The sequence below is a fragment of the Lucilia sericata genome, unplaced genomic scaffold, assembly GCF_015586225.1.
Source record: "Lucilia sericata isolate MDLA Ls3-8-SP2 unplaced genomic scaffold, ASM1558622v1 Contig000127F_arrow, whole genome shotgun sequence".
NCBI classification, from domain to species: domain Eukaryota; kingdom Metazoa; phylum Arthropoda; class Insecta; order Diptera; family Calliphoridae; genus Lucilia; species Lucilia sericata.
The window spans coordinates 297,110-322,508 of record NW_023994159.1 but is presented as its reverse complement, the minus strand read 5'-3'; the positions used below and the strand labels follow the sequence as shown (position 1 = coordinate 322,508).

General features: G+C 28.7%; 1 protein-coding gene across 1 annotated transcript in view; it reads left to right on the top strand.

Annotated features, from left to right (window-relative positions):
- Positions 1-25,399, top strand: part of LOC119600907 (collagen alpha-1(XVIII) chain-like) — a gene marked incomplete at its 3' end in the record, with an annotated part of 366,468 nt that overhangs the window by 43,978 nt on the left and 297,091 nt on the right. The window contains exon 3 of the mRNA XM_037951492.1: positions 14,324-14,484. Within this exon, the coding sequence (XP_037807420.1) occupies positions 14,453-14,484 (32 nt within the window). The remainder of the gene's footprint in view (positions 1-14,323; positions 14,485-25,399) is intronic.

Sequence of the window (25,399 nt, the reverse complement as noted above, 5' to 3'; positions counted from 1 at the left end):
AGTAGGGGCATAAATTTCATAAACTCAATGGCAAATTGGAAAAAAATATTTAATAGGAAATAAATAAAAGTGAGAGTTTTTTTTAGATGTGGGGCATAGGAGAATATTTTGAAACGGTACATGGATATATGAACACTTCAGAGAGGTGATAATATATTTTATTAATATTTAAAAAAAAACAGCTTTGCTACACCAAACTAGGTGAGTGATCAATATATATATACATACATGACCTCTTGATAATAAAGAATATGGAACATCCTGTAATAAATATATTTATTATAGGATATATATTTGGAAGATTACAGATTAATTTTAAGTCACTAATATCGATTAAGTCATGCCTTTAAATAGGTGTAAAGTCAAGACTATAGATCAATCTATAATAAGACTATGGATCAGTCTATAGTCAACACTAAAGATTAGTCTATAGTCAACAATAAAGATCTGTCTATAGTATATACTATTGATCAGTCTATAGTCAATACTATAGGTCAGTCTATAGTCAATACTATAGATCAGTCTATTGTCATGACTATAGATCAGTCTATAGTCAAGACAATAGATCAGTCTATAGTCAAGACTATAGATCAGTATATAGTAAAGACTATAGATCAGTATATAGTCAAGACTATAGATCAGTCTATAGTCAAGACTATAGATCATTATATAGTCAAGACTATAGATCAGTATATAGTCAAGACTATAGATCAGTCTATAGTCAAGACTATAGATCAGTCTATAAACAAAATTAATGATCACTCTTTAGTCAAGACTATAGATCAGTCTATAAACAATATTAATGACCAGTCTTTAGTCAAGACTATAGATCAGTATATGGTCAAGACTATGGGTCAGTATATAGTCAAGACTATAGATCAGTCTATAGTCAAGACTATAGATCAGTATATAGTCAAGACTATAGATCAGTCTATAGTCAAGACTATAGATCAGTCTATAGTCAAGGCTATAGATCAGTCTATAAACAATATTAATGATCAGTCTTTAATCAAGACTATAGATCAGTCTATAAACAATATTAATGATCAGTCTTTAGTCAAGACTATAGATCAGTGTATGGTCAAGACTACAGATCAGTTTATAGTCAAAACTACAGATCAGTCTATAGTCAAGACTATAGATTAGTCTATAGCCAATACTATTGATAAGTCTATAGTCAAAACAACAGATCGGTCTATAGTCAAGACTACAGATCAGTCTATAAAAAGATTATAGATCAGTCTATGGCCAAGATTATAAATTAGTCAATTATCAAGTGTATAATCAAAACTATGTATCACTCACCAGTCGATCATAGTCAAGACTATAGATCGGTCTAAAGAAAAGATTATAGATCTGCTTATAGTCAAGACTATAAATTAGTTAATTGTCAAGTCTATAGTCAAAACTATAGGTCACTCAATAGTCAAGATTGTAGATCATCAAATGAGTCAATACTATAGACCAGCCTCTTTGACAAAACAATATTCTCTGATCTTGTCAAGAATACAAAAAAACTTGTGGTTTTGCTCGTCAAATATTTTCTCTATCTACATATATGACGCACTTTTTCCTTTTCGTCACAGTGTATGTTGAAAATATGTACCTTCCCACTTTCAATAAGCGCCAAACACTAATAAAAAAGAACTGAACTGAACTTTTTCGTTTAATTTAAATCACATAAAAATATTTTCCAAAAACAAAAAATAACATAAAATGTTTATAGAATTTAATATATAAATATTTTGAAAATAAACATGTTCTGAACTAAAACAAATACAAATAAAAAACATTTAAAAGTTTTTTAGACAAATTATGATGTTCTTGTGTCTAATTGAAAATGGCATTAGTAGCATCATCTTCATCATGATCTATCGTCAGTCGGGAAGTCTTCAATTTATTTATAGAACTTTTTTGATGTTGTCTACCATACAAGACACCTGCTATTGTACTAAATATAAAAAAATTTAGTTTTACTTTGTGTTGTTGTGAGTGAGGGAGGGGAGGGGATGATAGAATAAAGTTTAAGCATAAATATATTTTTAAAACTTTTTTTAACTAATAGAAAATTATTAAATGCAATAGAAGAGATTTTTTTGGTTTATATTGTATTTTGTAGTCAAAATGAAACGTTTCTTAACAGAATAAGGAAATGCTCACTGTACACAACAATACTATAGACGAGTCAACAGACCAGACTATTGTCAAGTCCACAATGCAGACTGTAGACTAAAATATAGTCGAGAGCAATGGCGGCTCTACAGATCAGAATTCACAACGCAGTCAAATTTACTATCTACAATAGAGGCGAGTCTACAGGCTAGACTATAGAAGAGTCCATAGTCCATATTTTAGACCAATCTAGAGAACAATATAAAATGATCTTTTAAATTCAGATTTTTCACCAAAATGTAATTGTTTTCTAAAAAATAAAATATATTCTAAAATTATTATTTTTCTGACATCATGTTTTTACAACAGAAGAAATATTTAGATACTTTTCTTGGAAATATATTTTCTGACATATTTTGATGTTATATACTGACCTACTTTCAAAATTTAAAACTAAAATTCAATTAAGAAATCCAAATAATTACAAATAATAAATGAATCCTAAATTCTTAAAAACTCACAATAATTCCTAGAAAATCTCCGTTTATTTAACATATGAAGTCATTAAGGTCATATCAGTAATTTAGTTGCACAATTTCAAATGAATAATTTCTTTTCAGTTTAAACTAAATGACAGATGCATGGTTTATTTCTTCCTAAATATTATATTATTAACACATATAAAATAAATCAAATATAATTGTAATAAATATTTATTTTTTTTAATTCAATTATACATTTCCTAAAGTTTATTTTTTATTTAAACCCCATATCTGTCAATTGTTATGACAGCTAAAATACTTTCCTTTTCATTGTGTATTAAATAAGATTTTTCTCCTCGTTTCTTCAGTTCACATACACACACACACACACACACACACATTAAAACTGATAACAATAAATACTAATAATAATCAATAATATTGTACATTTTCTGTCTAATTTTAAAAGATTTATTTATTATTTAGTTTGCTTTATTATTACTATTTTTTTTTCATAATAATCAATTATTATTTCATATTTTTATGTTTATTTGTTGAAAATGGAAGCAAAATAATCTAACTGGAACATAGAAGAAACCTTTAAAGTGCTTGAACTTTAGAAGAAATGAAAACTATGTTTTAAGAGTAAAAAAGAAATTATCAGAAAATATTTATTACAAAAATATTGCAATGTTGAGAAGATGACTTATATAAGTGGTCTTAAAATGAAAAAATAGAAGAACAACTAGAAATGAGCAAAATTGCAGAGAGTTTAAAGAGAATATTAAAGGAGATAGAGAATTTAGTTAATTGAACAACAATTTTTCATTGTATTAATGAAGATTTTTCATAATATGTACAATTAAGTTTTTCTTAGAAAAGTTTTTTGGCTTAGTTAGGACTGTAGAGTTGTCTATAGTATCGGCAGTAGTATCGTCTATAGGATTGTAGTCTGGACTGTAGACAAGAAATGAATGAAATTGGCGAGAGTTTAAATAGAACTTTAAAGAAAATTTGTTTAATTAACAAAAATTTTCATTGTATTAATGAAACTTTTTCATAATATAATTAAAGCATGTACTGTAGTCTGGACTGTAGGGTCGACTATAGTCTGAATTGTAGATTTGTGTATTGACTGGATTGTAGACTTATTTATAGTATGGACTGTAGACTCTTGAGAATTATAGAGTTAGCTATAGCCGCCGATCTAGTATTGTCTATAGTCTGAGCGGTAATATTGTCTATAGTTTTGACATCAGATTGTAGTATGGACTGTAGAAATTATCAGAAGAACAACAATAAATGTGTGAAATTTGCGAGAGTTTAAATAGAACTTTAAAGAAAATAGAGAATTTGTTCAATTAACAAAACTTTTCATTGTATTAATGAAACTTTTTCGTAATATAATTAAAGCATGCACTGTAGTTTGGACTGTAGGTTCAACTATAGTCTCTATTGTAGATTTCTCTATTGTCTGGATTGTAGACATCTCTATAGTATGGACTGTAGACTCGTTAGAATTATAGAGTTGGCTATAGCCGCCGATCTAGTATTGCCTGAGTTGTAATATTGTCTATAGTTTGGACAACAGATTTGTTTATAGTCTGGACTATAAACTCGTCTGTAGTTTGGATTGTAAACGTGTCTACAGTATGAACTGTAGACTCGTCTATAGTCTGTACAGTAGATTCGTCTATAGTCTGGACTGTGATCTTGTCTATAGATTGGATGTATGTATATTTATATAAAGTCTGGAATTTAAATTCTTATATATTTAGTCTAGACTGTAACCTCATCTATAATCTGCAATGAAGGCAAGTCTATAATCTGGACTATAGAATATTCTAGAGTATCGACTATAGTCTTATCTATGTACTGGTTTGTAAATTTGTCTTAAATCTGAACTGTTAACACTTCCTTCTGATATTCTGGACTCTAGACTTGTCTCTAGTCTGGAGAGTATTAATTTATAATCTGAACTGTAGGTTATTTACAGTTTGAACTGAAAATTTGTCTAAAACCGGGACTAAAAGTTTTGTAAATTCTGTACAGTAGAATCGGCTATAGTCTGGATTACAGACTTATCTATATTCTGGACTGGACTAACCTCTAATCTTGACTATATATGATGGGGAGTGTAAATTTGTCTAAATTCTGGATTCCAGACTTGTTTATAATCTGGACTAGTCTGTATTCCGTACAGTATACTACTTGGTCAATAGTCTGGACTGTATACTTTTCTAAATCCCATGTTGTAGACTCGTCTATAGTATGGACTGCATGTTTATCGACTGCAGACTCTCCTAAAATCTTGACTATTTACTTAAATATGGTCTGGACGTGTATAGTCTGAATTGCGACTCGAATTATAATGTTAGTATAACCTGACCTGTAAACTTATAAATAGTGTGGTGTGAATGATTGTTTATAGTCTGGACTTTAGATTGGTCTATAGTCTGCACCGTAAACGCATTTATAAACTGGACTGAACCCTTTCTATACCTTTTTTAAATATCTATAAAATCTTGATATTAATATGTAAATCGTAGGAATAACCCAAGTTTCTTATGGATTAACTTTCCAAAAATCTCTAGTGTAGGGTATAAAATATTTGAACATGACCAACTATACTTTTTTTTACTTATATTTCAAAATATATTGACATACTTTATAATAAAATTAACTTTTTTTATAAATTAATATATTGTTCTGTTGATATTGTTGTTGTTGCTGCTGTTGTCAAAATATAGTTCATTGTCAAAATGACAACAACTAGACAAGACAACAACAACAACAGAAGCAGCGAAAACCTCAATTCTGTAATAAATTTTCTACCACAATTCCTTCTTTTCCTCCTGAGCTGCTCAAACGATGCAACGCGATGCTGTAATAATTTGTATAAATTATTTTTATTATTTATTTAAAATAACTTTAACAATACAATTTATTCGACAATTAAATTGATAAGACATATTTTTTTTACTGGAAATACAAAAACATACAATCAATCACATGCAAGTGTTTATTTTAATATATTTTTTTTTTTGTATTAAACAATTTTTTATAAAATTTATTTAAACACTACAAAAATACTAAATGAATTCATCATAGATGTAAGTATACAAACAAATTAATCATTTTATACAAAACGTTTTTCTAACAAGTTGTTGTTTTTTTTTTTCTTAATAAATTAAAATTAGAACAAAATAGCGCCATTTGGACCGGCAATTTAATAAAATGTATATTTTGTTTTGCACAATTACTTTTTCTAATAATTAATTTAAATTCATTTTTAAATACTTAAAATTAATTACACGATGACATGTAAATGTCTGAGGTAATATTTTTTTTTCTTAATAAATACAATTTATAATGAAAATGTTATATGGGTGTTATACACTGTTAATAACATTTTTGTAGTTGTATTAAATTTAATTAAAATTTCTGTTGGGAAATTTGCTAATTAATCAAAATGGTATTTATTAAATATTTTTAAAAAAGGGAAATAATATCAAACTAATATTGTAAATGTTTGTGTAATCTTTTGTTAATAAAAATCTTACTAAATTCATGTTAATTTCCACAAATACTTTAAGAAGCTTACTAGTAAAGATTTTTTTGGTGGAGCGATTAAATGAAAAGAAATTCTTCAAATATTTTCTCAATAACACTTCCAGATACGTGATGGCATATTTAGTTTATCATAACTTCTACTAATCTTTAGAGTGCGAAGTGCAGTCAAAATTATAGAACAATCTAGTGCTTAGACTATAGGCAAGTCTACTGTCCAGAATTTCCTATAAGATCAGTCTATAGACGTGACTATAGACCAGACTATAGACCAGACTATAGACCAGACTATAGACCAGACTATAGACCAGACTATAGACCAGACTATAGACCAGACTACAGACCAGACTATAGACCAGACTATAAACCAGACTATAGATCAGACTATAGACCAGACTATAGACCAGACTATATACCAGACTATAGACCAGACTATAGACCAGAGTAAAGACCAGACTATAGATCAGACTATAAACCAGACTATAGCTCAGACTATAAACCATACTATAGACCAGACTATAGATCAGACTATAGAACACACTATAGCTCAGACTATAGACCAGACTACAGACCAGACTATAGATCAGACTTTAAGTCAGACTATAAACCAGACTATAGATCACACTATAGACCAGAGTATAGACCACACTATAGCTTAGACTATAGACCAGACTAGAGACTAGACTATAGACCAGACTATAGACTAGACTATAGACCTGAATATAGACCAGACTATTGACCTGACTTAAGCTCAGACTATAGACCAGACTATAGACCAGATTATAGACCAGAATATAGACCACACTATAGCTCAGACTATAGACCAGACTATAGAGCAGACAATAGGCCAGACTATAGACCAGACCATTGACCAGACTATAGATCAGACTATAAACCAGACTATAGACCAGACTATAGCTCAGACTATAAACAAGACTATAGACCAGACTATAGACCAGAGTATAGATCAGACTATAGATCAGACTATAAACCAGACTATAGACCACATTATAGCTCAGGCTATAGACCTGACTATAGACCAGACTATAGACCAGACTATAGACCAGACTATAGATCAGACTATAAACCAGACTATAGACCAGACTATATGCCAGACTATAGACCAGACTATAGACTAGAATATAGACCAGACTATAGAATAGACTATAGCTCAGACTATAGACCAGACTATAGACCAGACTATAGACCAGATTATAGACCAGAATATAGACCACACTATAGACCACACTATAGACCACACTATAGCTCAGACTATAGACCAGACTATAGATCAGACTATAAACCAGACTATAGACCACACTATAGCTCAGACTACAGACCAGACTATAGAGCAGATAATAGGCCAGACTATAGATCAGACTATAGACCAGACTATAGACCAGACTATAGACCAGACTATAGATCAGACTATAGACCAGAGTATAGACCAGACTAAAGACCATACTATAGATCAGACTATAGACCAGACTATATACCAGGCTATAGACAATATTATAGTCTATAGACGAGTCTATAGGGCAAACTGTAGACCATTCTATGGACGAACTATTCTGTGGACTAGACTATAGACGACTCTATAGACTAGACGACGAAAGAGTATATAGACTAGGCTATTGGTATTTGCAGCTTACTGCACATTTCTAAAATAATGAAGGGCATTTAAAATTCGCTTAATGCTGCCTAAATAAACTCTTTACTCCCACATTTTGGGCTAAATATAATCCAAAAAATAAAAATAAGAATTAAATTGTTGGTTAACTTTTTGATGTCAGATTATTTTTTTTTCAAACAGCAGATATATATTTTTTTGTATTAAGTAGCAAAACATTTTCTACATACCTACCATTATTTTCTTTATACTTCTACTCAATTTCATTACAATTTTGTGCGAGTGATTTTCTTATAACCTGAGGTTTTAATTTCTATAGCAAAAGTTCAAATACATCAAAAGTATCAGTAGAATCATCAGCAGCATCATGATCCATATCAGGAATAAATAATAACAAACGTCTTTTTGTTGTTATAATAAGAGGAATGATAATAATGAAAACATGTGCGTGCTGGATGCCCGTATCCTTTGAGGGAAGGATTTCTTAAGTAGTTTGTTTATATGTTTTTTTTTTCTTTTTGGCTCTTAAGTTTCTATCCCCTGCTCTATATGAATATTGGCAGGCATTTAACAGGTAACACTTTTTGAACCTTTTAACTGCTTTTTTTTTGTAGCAAGTATGACCAGTAGTTAGTTTGTATGTTTTATAGTGAATGATATGATGATGTAGATTGTTGCTTTCGCTCGAACTTTTATTCATCAAACATCTTGAAAGGTTAAGTATTATGAGGATAAAATAAAAATACAAAACGTTAAGAAAAAAAAAAAAAAAAAAACAAACTTGATGATACTTAAGGATACATATTCGCAGCTAAATAAAGAAAATATATATGAGTAACAAGGAAGAAAACAAAGATAATAAAGAGAATAATATCATCATCATCAGTCGTATCATTGTTGCTAAACACACGTAGATTTTTCCTCCAGAAGTGGGAAAGTTTATACTGTTGATGGTATTTGAAATATCCATAACATTGATGAGCTTACAGTCCAGACTAGAGACAGAGTCTACGGTCCAACATGTTGAAAAATCTTTAGTTCAGACTATTAACAAGATAGATAGATAGATAGATAGATTCGATAGATAGATAGATAGCTAGATAGCTAGATATAGATATATCGATAGATCTATAGCTAGATAGCTAGCTCGATCGATAGCTAGATATGCGATCGCTCGCTCGCTCGACTAGATCGCTCTCGCTCTCTCGCTCGCTAGCTCGATCGCTCTCGCTAGCTCGCTCGTAGCTCGCTCGCTCGCTCGCTCGCTCTCTCCTCGCTCGCTCGCTCGCTCGCTCGCTCGCTCGCTCGCTCGCTCGCTCGCTCGCTCGCTCGCTCGCTCGCTCGCTCGCTCGCTCGCTCGCTGCTCGCTCGCTCGCTCGCTCGCTCGCTCGCCGCTCGCTAGCTCGCTAGATCGATAGATAGATAGATCGATAGATAGATAGATAGATAGATAGATAGATGCCGGCCTAAAGTTTACAATTCTATAGATTAATATGGAGTTTACAATATATAGTGTGGACTATAGGCTTGTCTGCAGTCTAGTAGACGTTATATACAATAGTCAAGTCTATATCGGATTATATACGAGTCCATAGACCAGCTTTTAAGCGAGCTTCTAGTGCAGATTGTAGACTAGTCAGAGTTTAGACTTTAAATGTGTCTGAAGTCCAGACTACAGACGGACCTATAGTGAAGGATAAAGACTCAGCAGTGCAAATTTTAGATGAGTCTATAGTGTAGACTTCAGACAAGTCTATAGTTGAGCCAAAAGATGATTTTAAAATTCAGACTCTAGAAGTGAAAATATTTATGCTCTAGTCCTGAAGTCCAGACTCTAAAATGGTATATAGTCCAAACTGTAAAGGAGTCTATAGTGCAGACTTTAGACTAATCTATTGTTTGAGGTAAATACTACATATTACTCTACAGTCCAGACTAAAAAGTATTACATATCAGACTATAGGTGAGTTCATAGGCCTGACTTAGATGAGTCTGTAGCCCACGCTATATACTAAGCACATTATCCCAATTATAAACGAGTCTATAGTCTATATAGTAGACGAGTACTGAGAAGACTTTAGAACAGTTTACAAACCCAACATAACGCAACTCTACAATCTAGACTATAAACGAGTATACTGGCCAGACCCTAACTCTACTGTCTAGAATATGGATATTGATTTGATTCTGCGATAAAATCTCTTTGTCCATCCCTGATCTCCACCCTACATACTATCTTCTACTTCTATTGTTTTGTTGTTTTAACTTCGAATGCCTTTTAGCAGTTTTTTCCTCTCTCTCTCTCCCAATCTACCATTTTTGTGATTGTTGTTGTTGGCTCTGTTGATATTTGTATTTGTGTGTTCATTATTATATTGTATGGCCAATATTATGAAAACGGAAACGGAAGTATTTTTGTAGTAAACCAACCATGTTGATGTAATGATAAGTCAGGTAAATAAAGTCATAACACGACGACTTAACAGAACACGTTTAACGGATATTGAGTTGAAAGTTTTTCTTTATTTTGCCTCCTTGTTGGTTTATTTTTGTTGAGCATACATATATATTGGAAATAATTTATATTAAAGCCTGTCAAAGTGAAATGAAAACAAGGTGAATACATGTAATTAACTTTGAAATTATGATAAGTAAATTTGGATACTAGTGTTAATTTTCAGCTTATAGATATAGACCTCAGCTTCTAGCTTCTCCCATTTAAAGTTTTTAACACAAACCATTTTCATTCTTCTATTAAAGTGTTCCTAAAAAGAAGTTTTTTTCTTTAACATTTCCCTTTGGATTAATAAAACATATGCTACTAACAAAAAATTCCATAATTGAGGCAAAATATCTTAAGCAGAGCATAAAATATGTGTGAACCACCCCAAAACCCTAAAAACAAAATCCTGCATTTATTTCAAAGGTTATTTGAAAAAAAGGTTTAAAAAAAATCTATCCATGATTTATTGACACATATCAAAAATTGCATGCATAATTCATTAATAAAATCCTGGTTGTGTATTTTTTTCAAAATAATCTTTAAAAATCAATACGATTTCTTAAATTTGATTCTAAAAAAACATGTGTTACTGACACAACATATTAATTTTTTGGCAGAAAATTTGCCAAAATAACCCTTTAAAGGTCTAATTCACTTAATATATTTTTGGTATTTTCTTGAGGGTATAAGGAATTGCTTGGCCCAGAGTGATATTAATACGCAACTCTTCCTGTATAATAAAAGGAATTATTAATAGTATTTGGTTAAATGTTTTTTATTGAAAATCTTCTTTAGAAATGAGATTAAAAGGAAATACGGTAAAATATGCTAGATAAAGGGGGTGATTTGATATACCCAAAGACTAAGGCCTGGGACTAGGCTATAGACTAGACTATAGACTAGACTTTAGACTAGACTTTAGACTAGACTTTAGACTAGACTAAAGACTAGACTGTAGAATAGACTGTAGACTAGACTGTAGAATAGACTGTAGACTAGACTATAGACTAGACTATGGACTAGACTTTATACTAGACCATAGACTAGACCATAGACTAGACTATAGACTAGACTATAGACTAGACTATATACTAGACTATAGACTAGACAATAGACTAGACAATAAACTAGAATATAGACTAGACTATAGACTAGATTATAGACTAGACATAAACTAGAATATAGACTAGACTATAGACTAGATTATAGACAAGACTATAGACTATATACTAGATTATAGACTAGACTAGACTATAGAATAGACTATAGACTGGACTATAGACTACTCTATAGACTAGACTATAGACTACTCTATAGACTAGACTATAGACTACTCTTAGACTAGACTATAGACTAGACTATAGACTAGACTATAGACTAGACTATAGACTAGACTACAGACTAGACTATAGACTAGACTATAGACTAGACTAAGACTATAGACTAGACTATAGACTAGACTATAGACTAGACTATAGACTAGACTATAGACTAGACTATAGACTAACTATAGACTAGACTATAGACTAGACTATAGACTAGACTATAGACTAGACTATAGACTAGACTATAGACTAGACTATAGACTAGACTATAGACTAGACTATAGACTAGACTATAGACTAGACTATAGACTAGACTATAGACGAGACTATAGACTAGACTATAGACTAGACTATAGACTAGACTATAGACTAGACTATAGACTAGACTATAGACTAGACTATAGACTAGACTATAGACTAGACTATAGACTAGACTATAGACTAGACTATAGACTAGACCATAAACTAGACTATAGACTAGACTATAGACTAGACTAATAGACTAGACTATAGACTAGACTATAGACTAGACTATGGACTAGACTATAGACTAGACTATAGACTAGACTATAGACTAGACTATAGACTAGACTATATACTAGACTATGGACTAGACTATAGACTAGACTATAGACTAGACTATAGACTAGACTATAGACTAGACTATAGACTAGACTATAGACTAGACTATAGACTAGACTATAGACTAGACTATAGACTAGACTATAGACTAGTCTAGACTACAGACTAGACTATATAGACTATATACTAGATTATAGACTAGACTAGACTAGACTATAGAATAGACTATAGACTAGACTATAGACTACTCTAGATAGACTACTACTATAGACTAGACTATAGACTAGACTATAGACTAGACTATAGACTAGACTATAGACTAGACTATAGAACTAGACTATAGACTAGACTATAGACTAGACTATAGACTAGACTATAGACTAGACTATAGACTAGACTATAGACTAGACTATAGACTAGACTATAGACTAGACTAAGACCTAGACTATAGACTAGACTATAGACTAGACTATAGACTAGACTATAGACTAGACTATAGACTGGATTAGAGACGACTATAGACTAGACTATAGACTAGACTATAGACTAGACTATAGACTAGACTATAGACTAGACTATAGACTAGACTATAGACTAGACTATAGACTAGACTATAGACTAGACTATAGACTAGACTATAGACTAGACTATAGACTAGACTATAGACTAGACTATAGACCTAGACTATAGACTAGACTATAGACTAGACTATAGACTAGACTATAGACTAGACTATAGACTAGACTATAGACTAGACTATAGACTAGACTATAGACTAGACTATAGACTAGACTATAGACTAGACTATAGACTAGACTATAGACCGAACTGTAGACTAGTCTATAGGCTAGACTATAGACTGGAATAGTTCATAGAAAATGCTATAGACTGGACTATAAACTTGTCTATATACTAGACTATAGACTGTATTATAGACTATTTTATAGACTAGACTGTACAATAGACTAGTCTATAGACTGTAGGATAGACTGGACTATAGCCTTTTTATATTCTACTTAATAAAGCACAGTGAAAATTGTTGTTTATTTTAATTTTTTGCTGGGTTATACTTTTATCCTCATATTTAGAAGCAGGACTGCATAATTATATAAATTTTAGAAATCTATATTTAACAAAAATATATGTCCCATTTTTTTACAATATTTATAAACATAATATCAATAACTAAGCAACTTAAGAGTATTTGAATCTAGTATGTGTGTTCCAATCCAAAAAGCCAATCGAAAAGAATTAAACCTTTAACTAAAACTAACATTTATCACACTTAGAAACCTATCCTTTGTGCTAAACGCAATATTATAACCCAACTGTTTATCTGTTGTGTTATTGTTGTTTCTTTTAATAGTTAAAATGTGTGCGATAAGTACGTGTGACTAGTTTTTAATTCGTTCCTGTAAATGTTACGGTTTCACTATTAAGTGGTTGAAAGTGGTTGTTCGCAGGATGCCTATTTAGCTGGCTGGTTGGCTAACAGAATGAAAGGATAAAAGTTTTCCTTGTATTATAACCACGTTTGTTGTCTGCATTATAGTAGTTGTTGTTTTGAGTGTCTATGAGTGTTATTTAGTAGATAATGTAAATTATGTGTTCAACCACATTTTAAATACACAAACATATAAAATACATTATTATAGTGTGTTTGTTGTACTAACAGACAACACACATATTTAGAACAAGAATGTTTTTTTGGCTAAATGTGTACAATGAATTATTGAAATGGTTCATAAATCAATAATAAATACGTTTAATATTTGAAAATATATACATATGTATTCAAAATGGTGTGTCAATGGTCAGAAATAGAAAACTGATAACATATTCGTCCTTGTTTGGAATACATGCATTAGAAATAGTTAAATGGTCTGAATGAATCTAATAAATTCTTCAAGTAGTGATACTTTTATATATGAATATTCTATTATCTTTTACCAAATGTGCAAGGGATAGCTTTTACTCTAAATATATTCATATGCTCGGTTATACATTTAATTAGGTGTCATTAAATTTTTAATTAAGTTTTGACAAATTAATTACATAAAATTCCTAATAACTTTTTAAAAATTTTAATTATATTTAATTTTTGTTATTTTATTTACAGTTGTAATAATTTCTCCCCCCCCCAAAAGAGTAATTTATTTGGCATTTTCTCCTAAAAAAAATAAATTTAACGAATTTTAAAATTAAAATTCCAACTAATTTTAACCAATTATATTGGTTAAATCAACAAATGGATTTAGCATTTAAAATACAAATAATGTGGTAAGTGACAATTTTATTTGGCAATTTATTTGATTTTTTTTATTTATATTTTTATAAATTTTGTGTTGGAATTTAACATTTTTAATTAAATTGAATGAGCTTAGTTGTTTGTTTATGAGCAACTTCATAACAATTGTAGTCAAATTGTTAATAATATATTCTGATAATGTAAGGGAATAAAGTTAATTTTTTAAAGTTGATTTACAGTAGGGTAGATTTTGATTATCTTCTTTATCTCTTTTGAGCTTAAAAAAGCATTTAACGTTAATTTCGTCTTTTTAAAGAAAAACCCACAATAATTCCCGTTCTTTCCCTTTATAACACTTTTTGTTCCAGTTTCTAGAAAATTTAGTGTTCCTACCAGGAAATTATACATATATTTTATATAATTTCATAATTTTCTTATTTTTATGAGGGAGATGAAATATTTATATAAGTTTTGGCATAGAATGCAAAATTCTCACTTGACTCTTTCGAGGAAATACTCCATGCAGTGAAAAATAAATTCAGGTTAATTAAAGTAAAGTGCGTGAAAAGAATTACACACTCTCAAATGAAAACATTGAAATTCCCAGCAAACATTTTCAAAGGGAAATCAGAAATTTAATATTTCGATATTTTACTTTCAAATATAATATTAAAATGTGATCTTATATAGTCTAGACTATAGACTAGACTACAGACTAGATTATAGACTAGACTATAGACTAGACTATAGACTAGACTATAGACTAGACTATAGACTAGACTATAGACTAGACTATAAACTAGACTATAGACTAGACTATAGACTAGACTATAGACTAGACTATAGACTAGACTATAGACTAAACTAGACTATAGACTAAACTATAGACTAGACTATAGACTAGACTATAGACTAGACTATAGACTAGACTATAGACTAGACTAAGACTAGACTATAGACTAGACTATAGACTAGACTATAGGATAGACTAGACTATAGATAGGGACTCTATAGACTAGACTTAGCCTATAGACTAGACTAGACTATAGGCTTAGACTAGACTATAGACTAGACTAGACTAGACTATAGACTAGACTAGACTATTAGACTAGACTAGACTAGACTATAGACTAGACTAGACTATAGACTAGACTAGACTATAGACTAGACTAGACTATAGACTAGACTAGACTATAGACTAGATATAGACTAGACTAGACTAGACTATAGACTAGGACTAGACTATAGACTAGACTATAGCCTAGACTATAGACTAGACTATAGACTAGACTATAGGACTAGACTATAGACTAGACATAGACTAGACTATAGACTAGACTATAGACTAGACTATAGACTAGACTATAGACTAGACTATAGACTAGACTATAGACTAGACTGATAGACTAGACTATAGACTAGACTATAGACTAGACTATAGATAGACTATAGACTAGACTATAGACTAGACTATAGACTAGACTATAGACTAGACTATAGACTAGACTATAGACTAGACTATAGACTAGACTATAGACTAGACTATAGACTAGACTATAGACTAGACTATAGACTAGACTATAGACTAGACTATAGACTAGACTATAGACTAGACTATAGACTAGACTATAGACTAGACTATAGACTAGACTATAGACTAGACTATAGACTAGACTATAGACTAGACTATAGACTAGACTATAGACTAGACTATAGACTAGACTATAGACTAGACTATAGACTAGACTATAGACTAGACTATAGACTAGACTATAGACTAGACTATAGACTAGACTATAGACTAGACTATAGACTATAGACTAGACTATAGACTAGACTATAGACTAGACTATAGACTAGACTATAGACTAGACTATAGACTAGACTATAGACTAGACTATAGACTAGACTAGACTAGACTATAGACTAGACTATAGACTAGACTATAGACTAGACTATAGACTATAGACTATAGACTAGACTATAGACTAGACTATAGACTAGACTAGCTAGACTATAGACTAGACTATAGATACTATAGACTAGACTATAGACTAGACTATAGACTAGACATAGACTAGGTATATTATCTTATTAAAATGTTTGCTGGGTGAACAACCATTAAAATCATGTGTTGAGTGTTGGTGACTGTAAGTGTCTGTATTTTTTTTTGCTTTTAAATAAAAAATTATTACACTTGTTGTTTGTTGTCGTTGTTTTTTTACAAACAGTACGTGTAAATAAGTAAACATTATAAATAATATAAAACTAACCTAAACAATTAGTTTTTGTTGTTGTTTATTTTTTGTTGCATGTGGCGGGCGGAACAACAAAACAAACTTTGTGGCAAATATATATTTAAATTTATTTTTAGTGGCAAACAAAACCAAAAAAAAACTCATATAAAAGTCAAAAACACCAGTTCAACAACTGACTGTTGGTATAATATGCACTGCCGCCGCACACATGTAGGTGGCAGTTTTATAGGATGTTGTGTTCATGCAGTTGAGATGACATTTATTTCAACAACTTTTTTGGATTTATTCTTCAAAAAAAAAAAAGGAGCAATGACCGGAGTTAATGGGGAAAATAAAGGAATTTTTTGAATAAAGTTTTAAAGGAATTTATTTTGGTTTTAAAATTTGGGCATTTAAGATAATTTTTTGAATTTTCGCAATAATTAATGACTACAGTATTTATACAGCTGCCTTAAAGATGTGCTTGCATCATTGTTGCAAACGAAATATTAATTATAATTTTATTTAAAGAAATTATATTACTTTTGCACATAAAAAGAAATAATTTATTAGGAAAATTTATTAAATTTTTATGAGTAATATTTTTAAAATTTTCAACAGATGTTAAGGGGTTGAACTTGGCAGAGGTGATAAAAACAATCCAGTAATTTCTATTTAATTTTCAATTCCTAAAATGTGGACCTTATCCATTTGAACAATATAATTAAAACTTGAACTATATTAAATTTTTATATAATTTTAATATTCCTGTTAGTCTCTATGTGTTACCTATGACATCTTGAACTAATCATACATACTTTTTCCTCTCCCATGATTTAGCCGATTAAATCCCAAATATTTTTAGGCCTTAAAGATTATGGAAGTGACATTTTTTGTTTATTTTTTTTTGTAGATTTTATTTAATGAGTTGGCTGCGGGCCAACTAGAATAATTTTGATGTTTGTGTGTGTTTGTTTTTTTGCAAAATATAATTTTTTACTTATACAGTACTTTAATGTATATTATTCTTTAAAAATTTTAAAAATTTGTTTGTATATTTCTTGTTAAAATTTTATTGATCTATTAAAAGAAGAAAGTAAAAATAATGTTCAAACACAAATCATTGAATATTGTGTCAAAATACAAATTAGTGGATCTCAGTGAAATTGCAATAAAGCAAACAGACCAACAAAAACTCGGTAATGATTTGTACTTATACATGAACTTACTTTTCAATGAGTACTGCATACCATCTGCATTACTATTAGGTACTCTTATTTTATTTTGTATTTACGAATCGATTTAGCTATGTCCGTCTGTCTGTCTGTTCGCATGAAATTTGGCACATATTCATCTTTTGACCCATAGAATTCAAAATGGTTTAAAACCGGTACATTATTATGCGAAACATAGTTTTATATAAGTATTAATGATACTGCAGATTTTCGTAGTGAGTCTCTTCGTGTTGTTAAATAACTTTAATGTAGGAGTAAATACGTATAACAGAATTTATAAGGATAGGACCATATTAACCCATTTTTTTCTGTCAACAGATGAAATAATTCTGAATTAAAGTAAAAATTAAATACTTTATTATTACAAAAAATAATCAACATAGGTATAGGGTATCATATGGTTGACTATGCCCGACTACAAATTCTTACTTGTTCTGGTTGAAAACTATTGTTTGTCAATGAAATTACTAAAGAGCCCAACTTCATATTCTTCATAGTTAGTTAGTTAGTTATTAGTTAGTTAGTTAGTTAGTTAGTTAGTTAGTTAGTTAGTTAGTTAGTTAGTTAGTTAGTTAGTTAGTTAGTTAGTTAGTTAGTTAGTTAGTTAGTTAGTTAGTTAGTTAGTTAGTTAGTTAGTTAGTTAGTTAGTTAGTTAGTTAGTTAGATAGTTAGTTAGTTAGTTAGTTAGTTAGTTAGTTAGTTAGTAGTTAGTTAGTTAGTTAGTAGTTAGTTAGTTAGTTAGTTAGTTAGTTAGTTAGTTAGTTAGTTAGTTAGTTAGTTAGTTAGTTAGTTAGTTAGTTAGTTAGTTAGTTAGTTAGTTAGTAGTTAGTTAGTTAGTTAGTTAGTTAGTAGTTAGTTAGTTAGTAGTTAGTTAGTTAGTTAGTTAGTTAGTTAGTTAGTTAGTTAGTTAGTTAGTTAGTTAGTAGTTAGTTAGTTAGTTAGTTAGTTAGTTAGTTAGTTAGTTAGTTAGTTAGTTAGTTAGTTAGTTAGTTAGTTAGTTAGTTAGTTAGTTAGTTAGTTAGTTAGTTAGTTAGTTAGTTAGTTAGTAGTTAGTTAGTTAGTTAGTTAGTTAGTTAGTTAGTTAGTTAGTTAGTTAGTTAGTTAGTTAGTTAGTTAGTTAGTTAGTTAGTTAGTTAGTTAGTTAGTTAGTTAGTTAGTTAGTAGTTAGTTAGTTAGTTAGTTAGTTAGTTAGTTAGTTAGTTAGTTAGTTAGTTAGTTAGTTAGTTAGTAGTTAGTTAGTTAGTTAGTTAGTTAGTTAGTTAGTTAGTTAGTTAGTTAGTTAGTTAGTTAGTTAGTTAGTTAGTTAGTTAGTTAGTTAGTTAGTTAGTTAGTTAGTTAGTTAGTTAGTTAGTTAGTTAGTTAGTTAGTTAGTTAGTTAGTTAGTTAGTTAGTTAGTAGTTAGTTAGTTAGTTAGTTAGTTAGTTAGTTAGTTAGTTAGTTAGTTAGTTAGTTAGTTAGTTAGTTAGTTAGTTAGTTAGTTAGTTAGTTAGTTAGTTAGTTAGTTAGTTAGTTAGTTAGTTAGTTAGTAGTTAGTTAGTTAGTAGTTAGTTAGTTAGTTAGTAGTTAGTAGTTAGTTAGTTAGTTAGTAGTTAGTTAGTAGTTAGTTAGTTAGTTAGTTAGTTAGTTAGTAGTAGTAGTTAGTTAGTAGTTAGTTAGTTAGTTAGTAGTTAGTTAGTTAGTTAGTTAGTTAGTTAGTTAGTTAGTTAGTTAGTTAGTTAGTTAGTTAGTTAGTTAGTTAGTTAGTCGTTAGTTAGTTAGTTAGTTAGTTAGTTAGTTAGTTAGTAGTAGTTAGTTAGTTAGTTAGTTAGTTAGTTAGTTAGTTAGTTAGTTAGTTAGTTAGTTAGTTAGTTAGTTAGTTAGTTAGTTAGTTAGTTAGTTAGTTAGTTCGATCGTTAGTTTGTTTGTTAGTTGCAACTTTGGCAAAAACTCTATGATTGATTGCAACAAACATACGGTCAGATAGACGGACATCGCTAAATCCACTTCTCCTTCTGGAATTCAGAGTAAATGTCTCAAAAACATTTATAAATTCCTCAAAAAGCTGTTCATTTAAGATGAGCTAATTCTTGAGTTGGATGTCAATCGATCGACATCATTTCTTCAACTTATTTTTAAATGATTTACTTTTCTCCCCATTTTAATTAATAATGGCAGACATTGAAATGTCAAATCAAGGATGTTGTTTATAATATGACAATTAAAATTTAAACACCTCCACTCTTGCTGCAAACAAAGTAAGAAACATTGTTCTTTTAATAGACACTTCACTAGAATGCAAGAAAATTGTATGTATTGCCATACTCAAGTGCTGAAGTGTAATGAAGCATTACGGTATCATTGAACTTTATTGTGTATTGGTAAAGAAAAATTCACTTAGCAACAACAATAATACTATGATGACAACAATGTCACCAATGAAGTTGCAACAAAACATTAGTCATAAAACGTAGAAAATATACATGAAAACATGTGGAGTTTTTTAAACATTATTTTACTTTTCCCCTAAATTAAATAATGAAATATTTAATAATACAGCAGCCAAGTAAATTTTTTTCTTTAAATGACACTTTGAGTTTTTTCTTTTTTCAATTTCCTTAGGGGTCTTGTTCAGCTTTCATAATGTGGTTTCTTTATACCTTACATTAGGCTAGTGGGAGGACATTCATCCACTAGTCTTTTGATACAATACTTTGGAATTTAATGGAATATTTCTAAATAATTTTATTTTTCCATAAAAAATAATCATAAATCTATTAATAATCTTGATTTCGTATAAATAGCTACTGTTATAGGGGATCATATGGTCGGCCATGTCATCACTATACTTTCTTACTTTTTTGCTTGGAGTTTATACGAGTTGTCATAATTTCTTAATTCTACTCTACTCTGCCTACAGTTTGAGTAATTTTTATTTTCCTGCCCCATTTTGTGGCACAATTCATGACAGAAGGAATATTTAATGAAGAAGAGTGTTGTTCGATTTAAGTAGCAGTATTATTGAAAGTACATATTTCACTTTATAATTCATTCGTTCATTCTACAATATTTTTAGATTTTTTTCTATTTGAATTTTAAGTGGAAAACAATCTAAGAGTAAAGTGTTTGCATAATGACGATGATGACGTTTGCTGCAATAATGTTGTATGATCATGTCATACTGCATACATATGTATGTATGTTGCAACCATGCTTGAGTTAGTGGGTGCCGCCAAATGTTTGTTGTTTTTTTAAGAAAATGAAAAATTAAACTAAAAATTATTTTTAAGTTGTATAAACTAGTGACTCAGTTTTAGGATTTTTTTCTTTTAGAGTTTTTCTTGCTTATTTATTTGTTTTTCGTATGGTGTTGATTTTTCACAAATATTTTTAGAATGGCACATACATACACACTTCAAAATTTGTAAGTGCATTTAGTTGATTAATGTGTGTTGAAAATTATTTCCATAATTCTTGTTGTTGGAAATAATTAATCTACTTTAAATGGTAGTTGATTAATTATAAAATGTTTGACAGAGATTTGAAAATGTTGAGTATTATATTTCCTGGTTGAAGAAGGAGTTCATGGAATTGTCAAGAGCTATGTATGACTCGTGGAACTAATTTATAATGATAAACATTAGGGTGGCCCCTAAGGCCGAGAAAACGTTTCTAATTTTTTTCTGTAATATTAATATTTGGTGAGCTGGATCAAAGGATACAAATGTCCTTTTTATAGGTTTTTTCATATTTCATGCAATTAATTAATGGAAAATTTTTGTTAAATTTTCTTTTTGTAGAAAGTTTTCATTTTGTACAAAATTTTCGATAAATTTTATTTTTGTAGAATATTTTCGAAAAATTTTATTTTTATAGAAAATTTTCAATAAATTTTATTTTTTTATAGGGAATTTTCGATAAATTTTCTTTTTACAGAAAATTTTCAATAAATTTTCTTTTTATAGAAAATTTTTAATAAATTTTCTTTTTATAGAAAATTTTTAATAAATTTTCTTTTTATAGAAAATTTTCAATAATTTTTTTTTTAGAGAAAGTGCTCCATTAATTAGCCTTTTAGAGAACATTTTCAATAAATTTTCTTTCTAGAGAAAATGTTCGATAAATTTTCTTTTTAGAGAAAATATTCAATAAATGTATTTTCTAGAGAAAATGTTCGATAAATTTTCTTTCTAGAGAAAATGCTCGATAAATTTTCTTTTTATAGAAAATATTCGATAAATTTTCTTTTTGTAGAAAATGTTTGATAATTTTCGTTAAATTTTCTGTTTATAGGAAATTTTCGATAAATTTTCGTTTTATAGAAAAATTTCGATAAATTTTCTTTCTAGAGAAAATGTTCAATAAATTTTCTTTCTAAAGAGAGAAGAAAGAAAATATTCTATAAATTTTCTTTTTAAAGAAAATGTTCGATAAATTTTCTTTTTTCAGAAAATGTTCAATAAATTTTCTTTCTAGAGAAAATCGAACATTTTTTTAAAGAAAATTTACGATAAATTTTCTTTTTATAGAAAAGTTTCGATAAATTTTCCTTTTATAAAAAATGTTCGCTAAAATTTCTTTTTAGAGAAAATGTTCGATAAATTTTCTTTTCAGAGAAAATTTTCGATAGATTTTCTTTTGAGGGAAAATCGAACATTTTTTTTAAAGAAAATTTACGATAAATTTTCTTTTTATAGAAAAGTTTCGATAAATTTCCTTTTTATAGAAAAGTTTCGATACATTTTCTTTTAATAGAAAAGTTTCGAGAAATTTTCCTTTTATAGAAAAGTTTCGAGAAATTTTCCTTTTATAAAAAATGTTCGATAAATTTTCTTTTTACGGAAAATGTTCGATAAATTCTCCTTTTAGAGAAAATTTTCCATAAATTCTATTTTTTTTTCGATCAAATTTTCTTTTAAAGAAAATTTTCGATAAATTTTCTTTTCTATAGAAAATTTTCGATAAATTTTCTTTTCTATAGAAAATTTTCGATAAATTTTCTTTTCTATAGAAAATTTTCGATAAATTTTCTTTTCTATAGAAAATTTTCGATAAATTTTCTTTTCTATAGAAAATTTTCGATAAATTTCTTTTCTATAGAAAATTTTCGATAAATTTTCTTTTCTATAGAAAATTTTCGATAAATTTTCTTTTCTATAGAAAATTTTCGATAAATTTTCTTTTCTATAGAAAATTTTCGATAAATTTTCTTTTCTATAGAAAATTTTCGATAAATTTCTTTTCTATAGAAAATTTTCGATAAATTTTCTTTTCTATAGAACATTTTTGATAAATTTTCTTTTCTATAGAAAATTTTTGATAAATTTTCTTTTGTATAGAAAATTTTCGATAAATTTTCTTTTTTATAGAAAATTTTCGATAAATTTTCTTTTCTATAGAAAATTTTCGATAAATTTTCTTTTCTATAGAAAATTTCGATAAATTTTCTTTTTATAGAAAATTTTCGATATATTTTGTTTTTTAATAGAAAAATTTCGATATATTTTCTTTTTTAATAGAAAAATTTCGATAAATTTTCTTTTTAATAGAAAAATTTCGATAAATTTTCTTTTTTAATAGAAATATTTCGATAAACTTTCTTTTTTAATAGAAAAATTTCGATAAATTTTCTTTTTTAATAGAAAAATTTCGATAAATTTTCTTTTTTATAGAAAATTTTCGATAAATTTTCTTTTTTAATAGAAAAAAAATTTCGATAAATTTTCTTTTTTAATAGAAAAAAAATTTCGATAAATTTTCTTTTTTAATAGAAAATTTTCGATAAATTTTCTTTTTGTAGAAAATTTTCGATAAATTTTCTTTTTGTAGAAAATTTTCGATAAATTTTCTTTTTGTAGAAAATTTTCGATAAATTTTCTTTTTGTAGAAAATTTTCGATAAATATTATTTTTATAGAAAATTTTCGATATTTTTTTTTTTGTAGAAAATTTTCGATAAATTTTCTTTTTATAGAAAATTAATTTTCTTTTTTAACAGAAAAATTTCCATGAAATGTGTGTATCAAATGTTTCTTCAACATCTGTTCTAAAACTTTTATTTTTTATATTTTTTCACTGCCATCAGAGAATACAAGAATCGCTAGAAAAATAATTTCTCTATTTCGTAAAAATTTCACTTTTTAACATATTTCTTCTCATTTGTTACAAACATACAAATAGTTTTCTTCTTCAACTAACTAAAAATTAGCAATTTGCTATTCATACAAAAACTCTTGTTTATATACATTTATCCATTTCTAACAACTATTATGCAATTTTCATTTTAACGATTATACTTTTCCTAGCAATTCTTTTTATCTTTCTTTCATTTTTACACTTTATTTTCTTTTCTTATTTTTGGTTTCTTTTCTATTGACCACTTTAAATTGTCTCGAAGCCAATAATATGCATGAATGACATAGAAGAATCTCTAGAGTAAGAGGTTATAGACCAAAAAAAAAAAAACAAAATAGAAAAAAGTAAAAAGAATCTTTGGCTGAGTGACTCCATAATGGTAGTAATATGCCTGCTTTAACACTCACAATGGACGTTTTTTCCTCTATTTTTGTAGTAAAAGTTTACAGCAAAATTTGTACGTTAGAAATTGTAAAATTGCTAGAAGAAAGAAGAATTAGTAAAAAAAAAATAGAAATGGTAATGTTTTGCTAGCCTTCCCTTTCTATTCTATACTTTGCGGTTGCACTATAATAGTGTTTTGTAACTTTTTTTTGTCGTATTTATTTGTATGTAGACTGGCTGGCATTAAGTGTCTGCCCGGCGCCCAATGGAGCTGAACAGTCAAGCTCCTGTCACATTGATGTTATTGTTATTGCCAATCATTTCTGTTTTCCACTTCAACTTACATGTTCACATCATATTTTGCTGCTAGCGCGTTCTTCTTTTACTGGATTTTTTTTTCATTTTTTTTCTCCGTTTAGCTTCTGGTGTTTGTGTTCGAATGAATATCTATTTGTCTTTTGTACTATTAACGTTTTAAAATAGCTGGAGTTAAATAGTTTGTACTTGGTTTTATGGCCTTTATGTTTTTGCGGCATTTTTATTAGTCTCTTGTATTGGAAAGTTAGTTTTTGAGGACATGGCGTTAAAGTTGGTTTTGTAAACGTTTATGGAGTTAAAATAGATTGGAAAATATGGTTGTATAAAAACGATCAATTAATAGCCTAAACCTAATAGTAATCAATGGATTAGTTTAAAGCGGAAATTTATCGAAAATTTTCTGTAAAAAGGAAATCCATTAAATACCTGTCATAACGGGAAATTTAACAAAAAAATCTATATTGTGAACTTCTAATGCAGTATAAGCTGCAATATATCGGATACCACTGTGATCCATTGTGGTTTTTTTTCATCAAAATTAAAAGGAAATGCAGAATAAATAAGAAATTTATCGAAAATTTTCTATAAAATAGAAAATTTATCGAAAATTTTCTATAAAAATGAAAATTTATCAAAAATTTTTTATAAAAAAGAAAATTTATC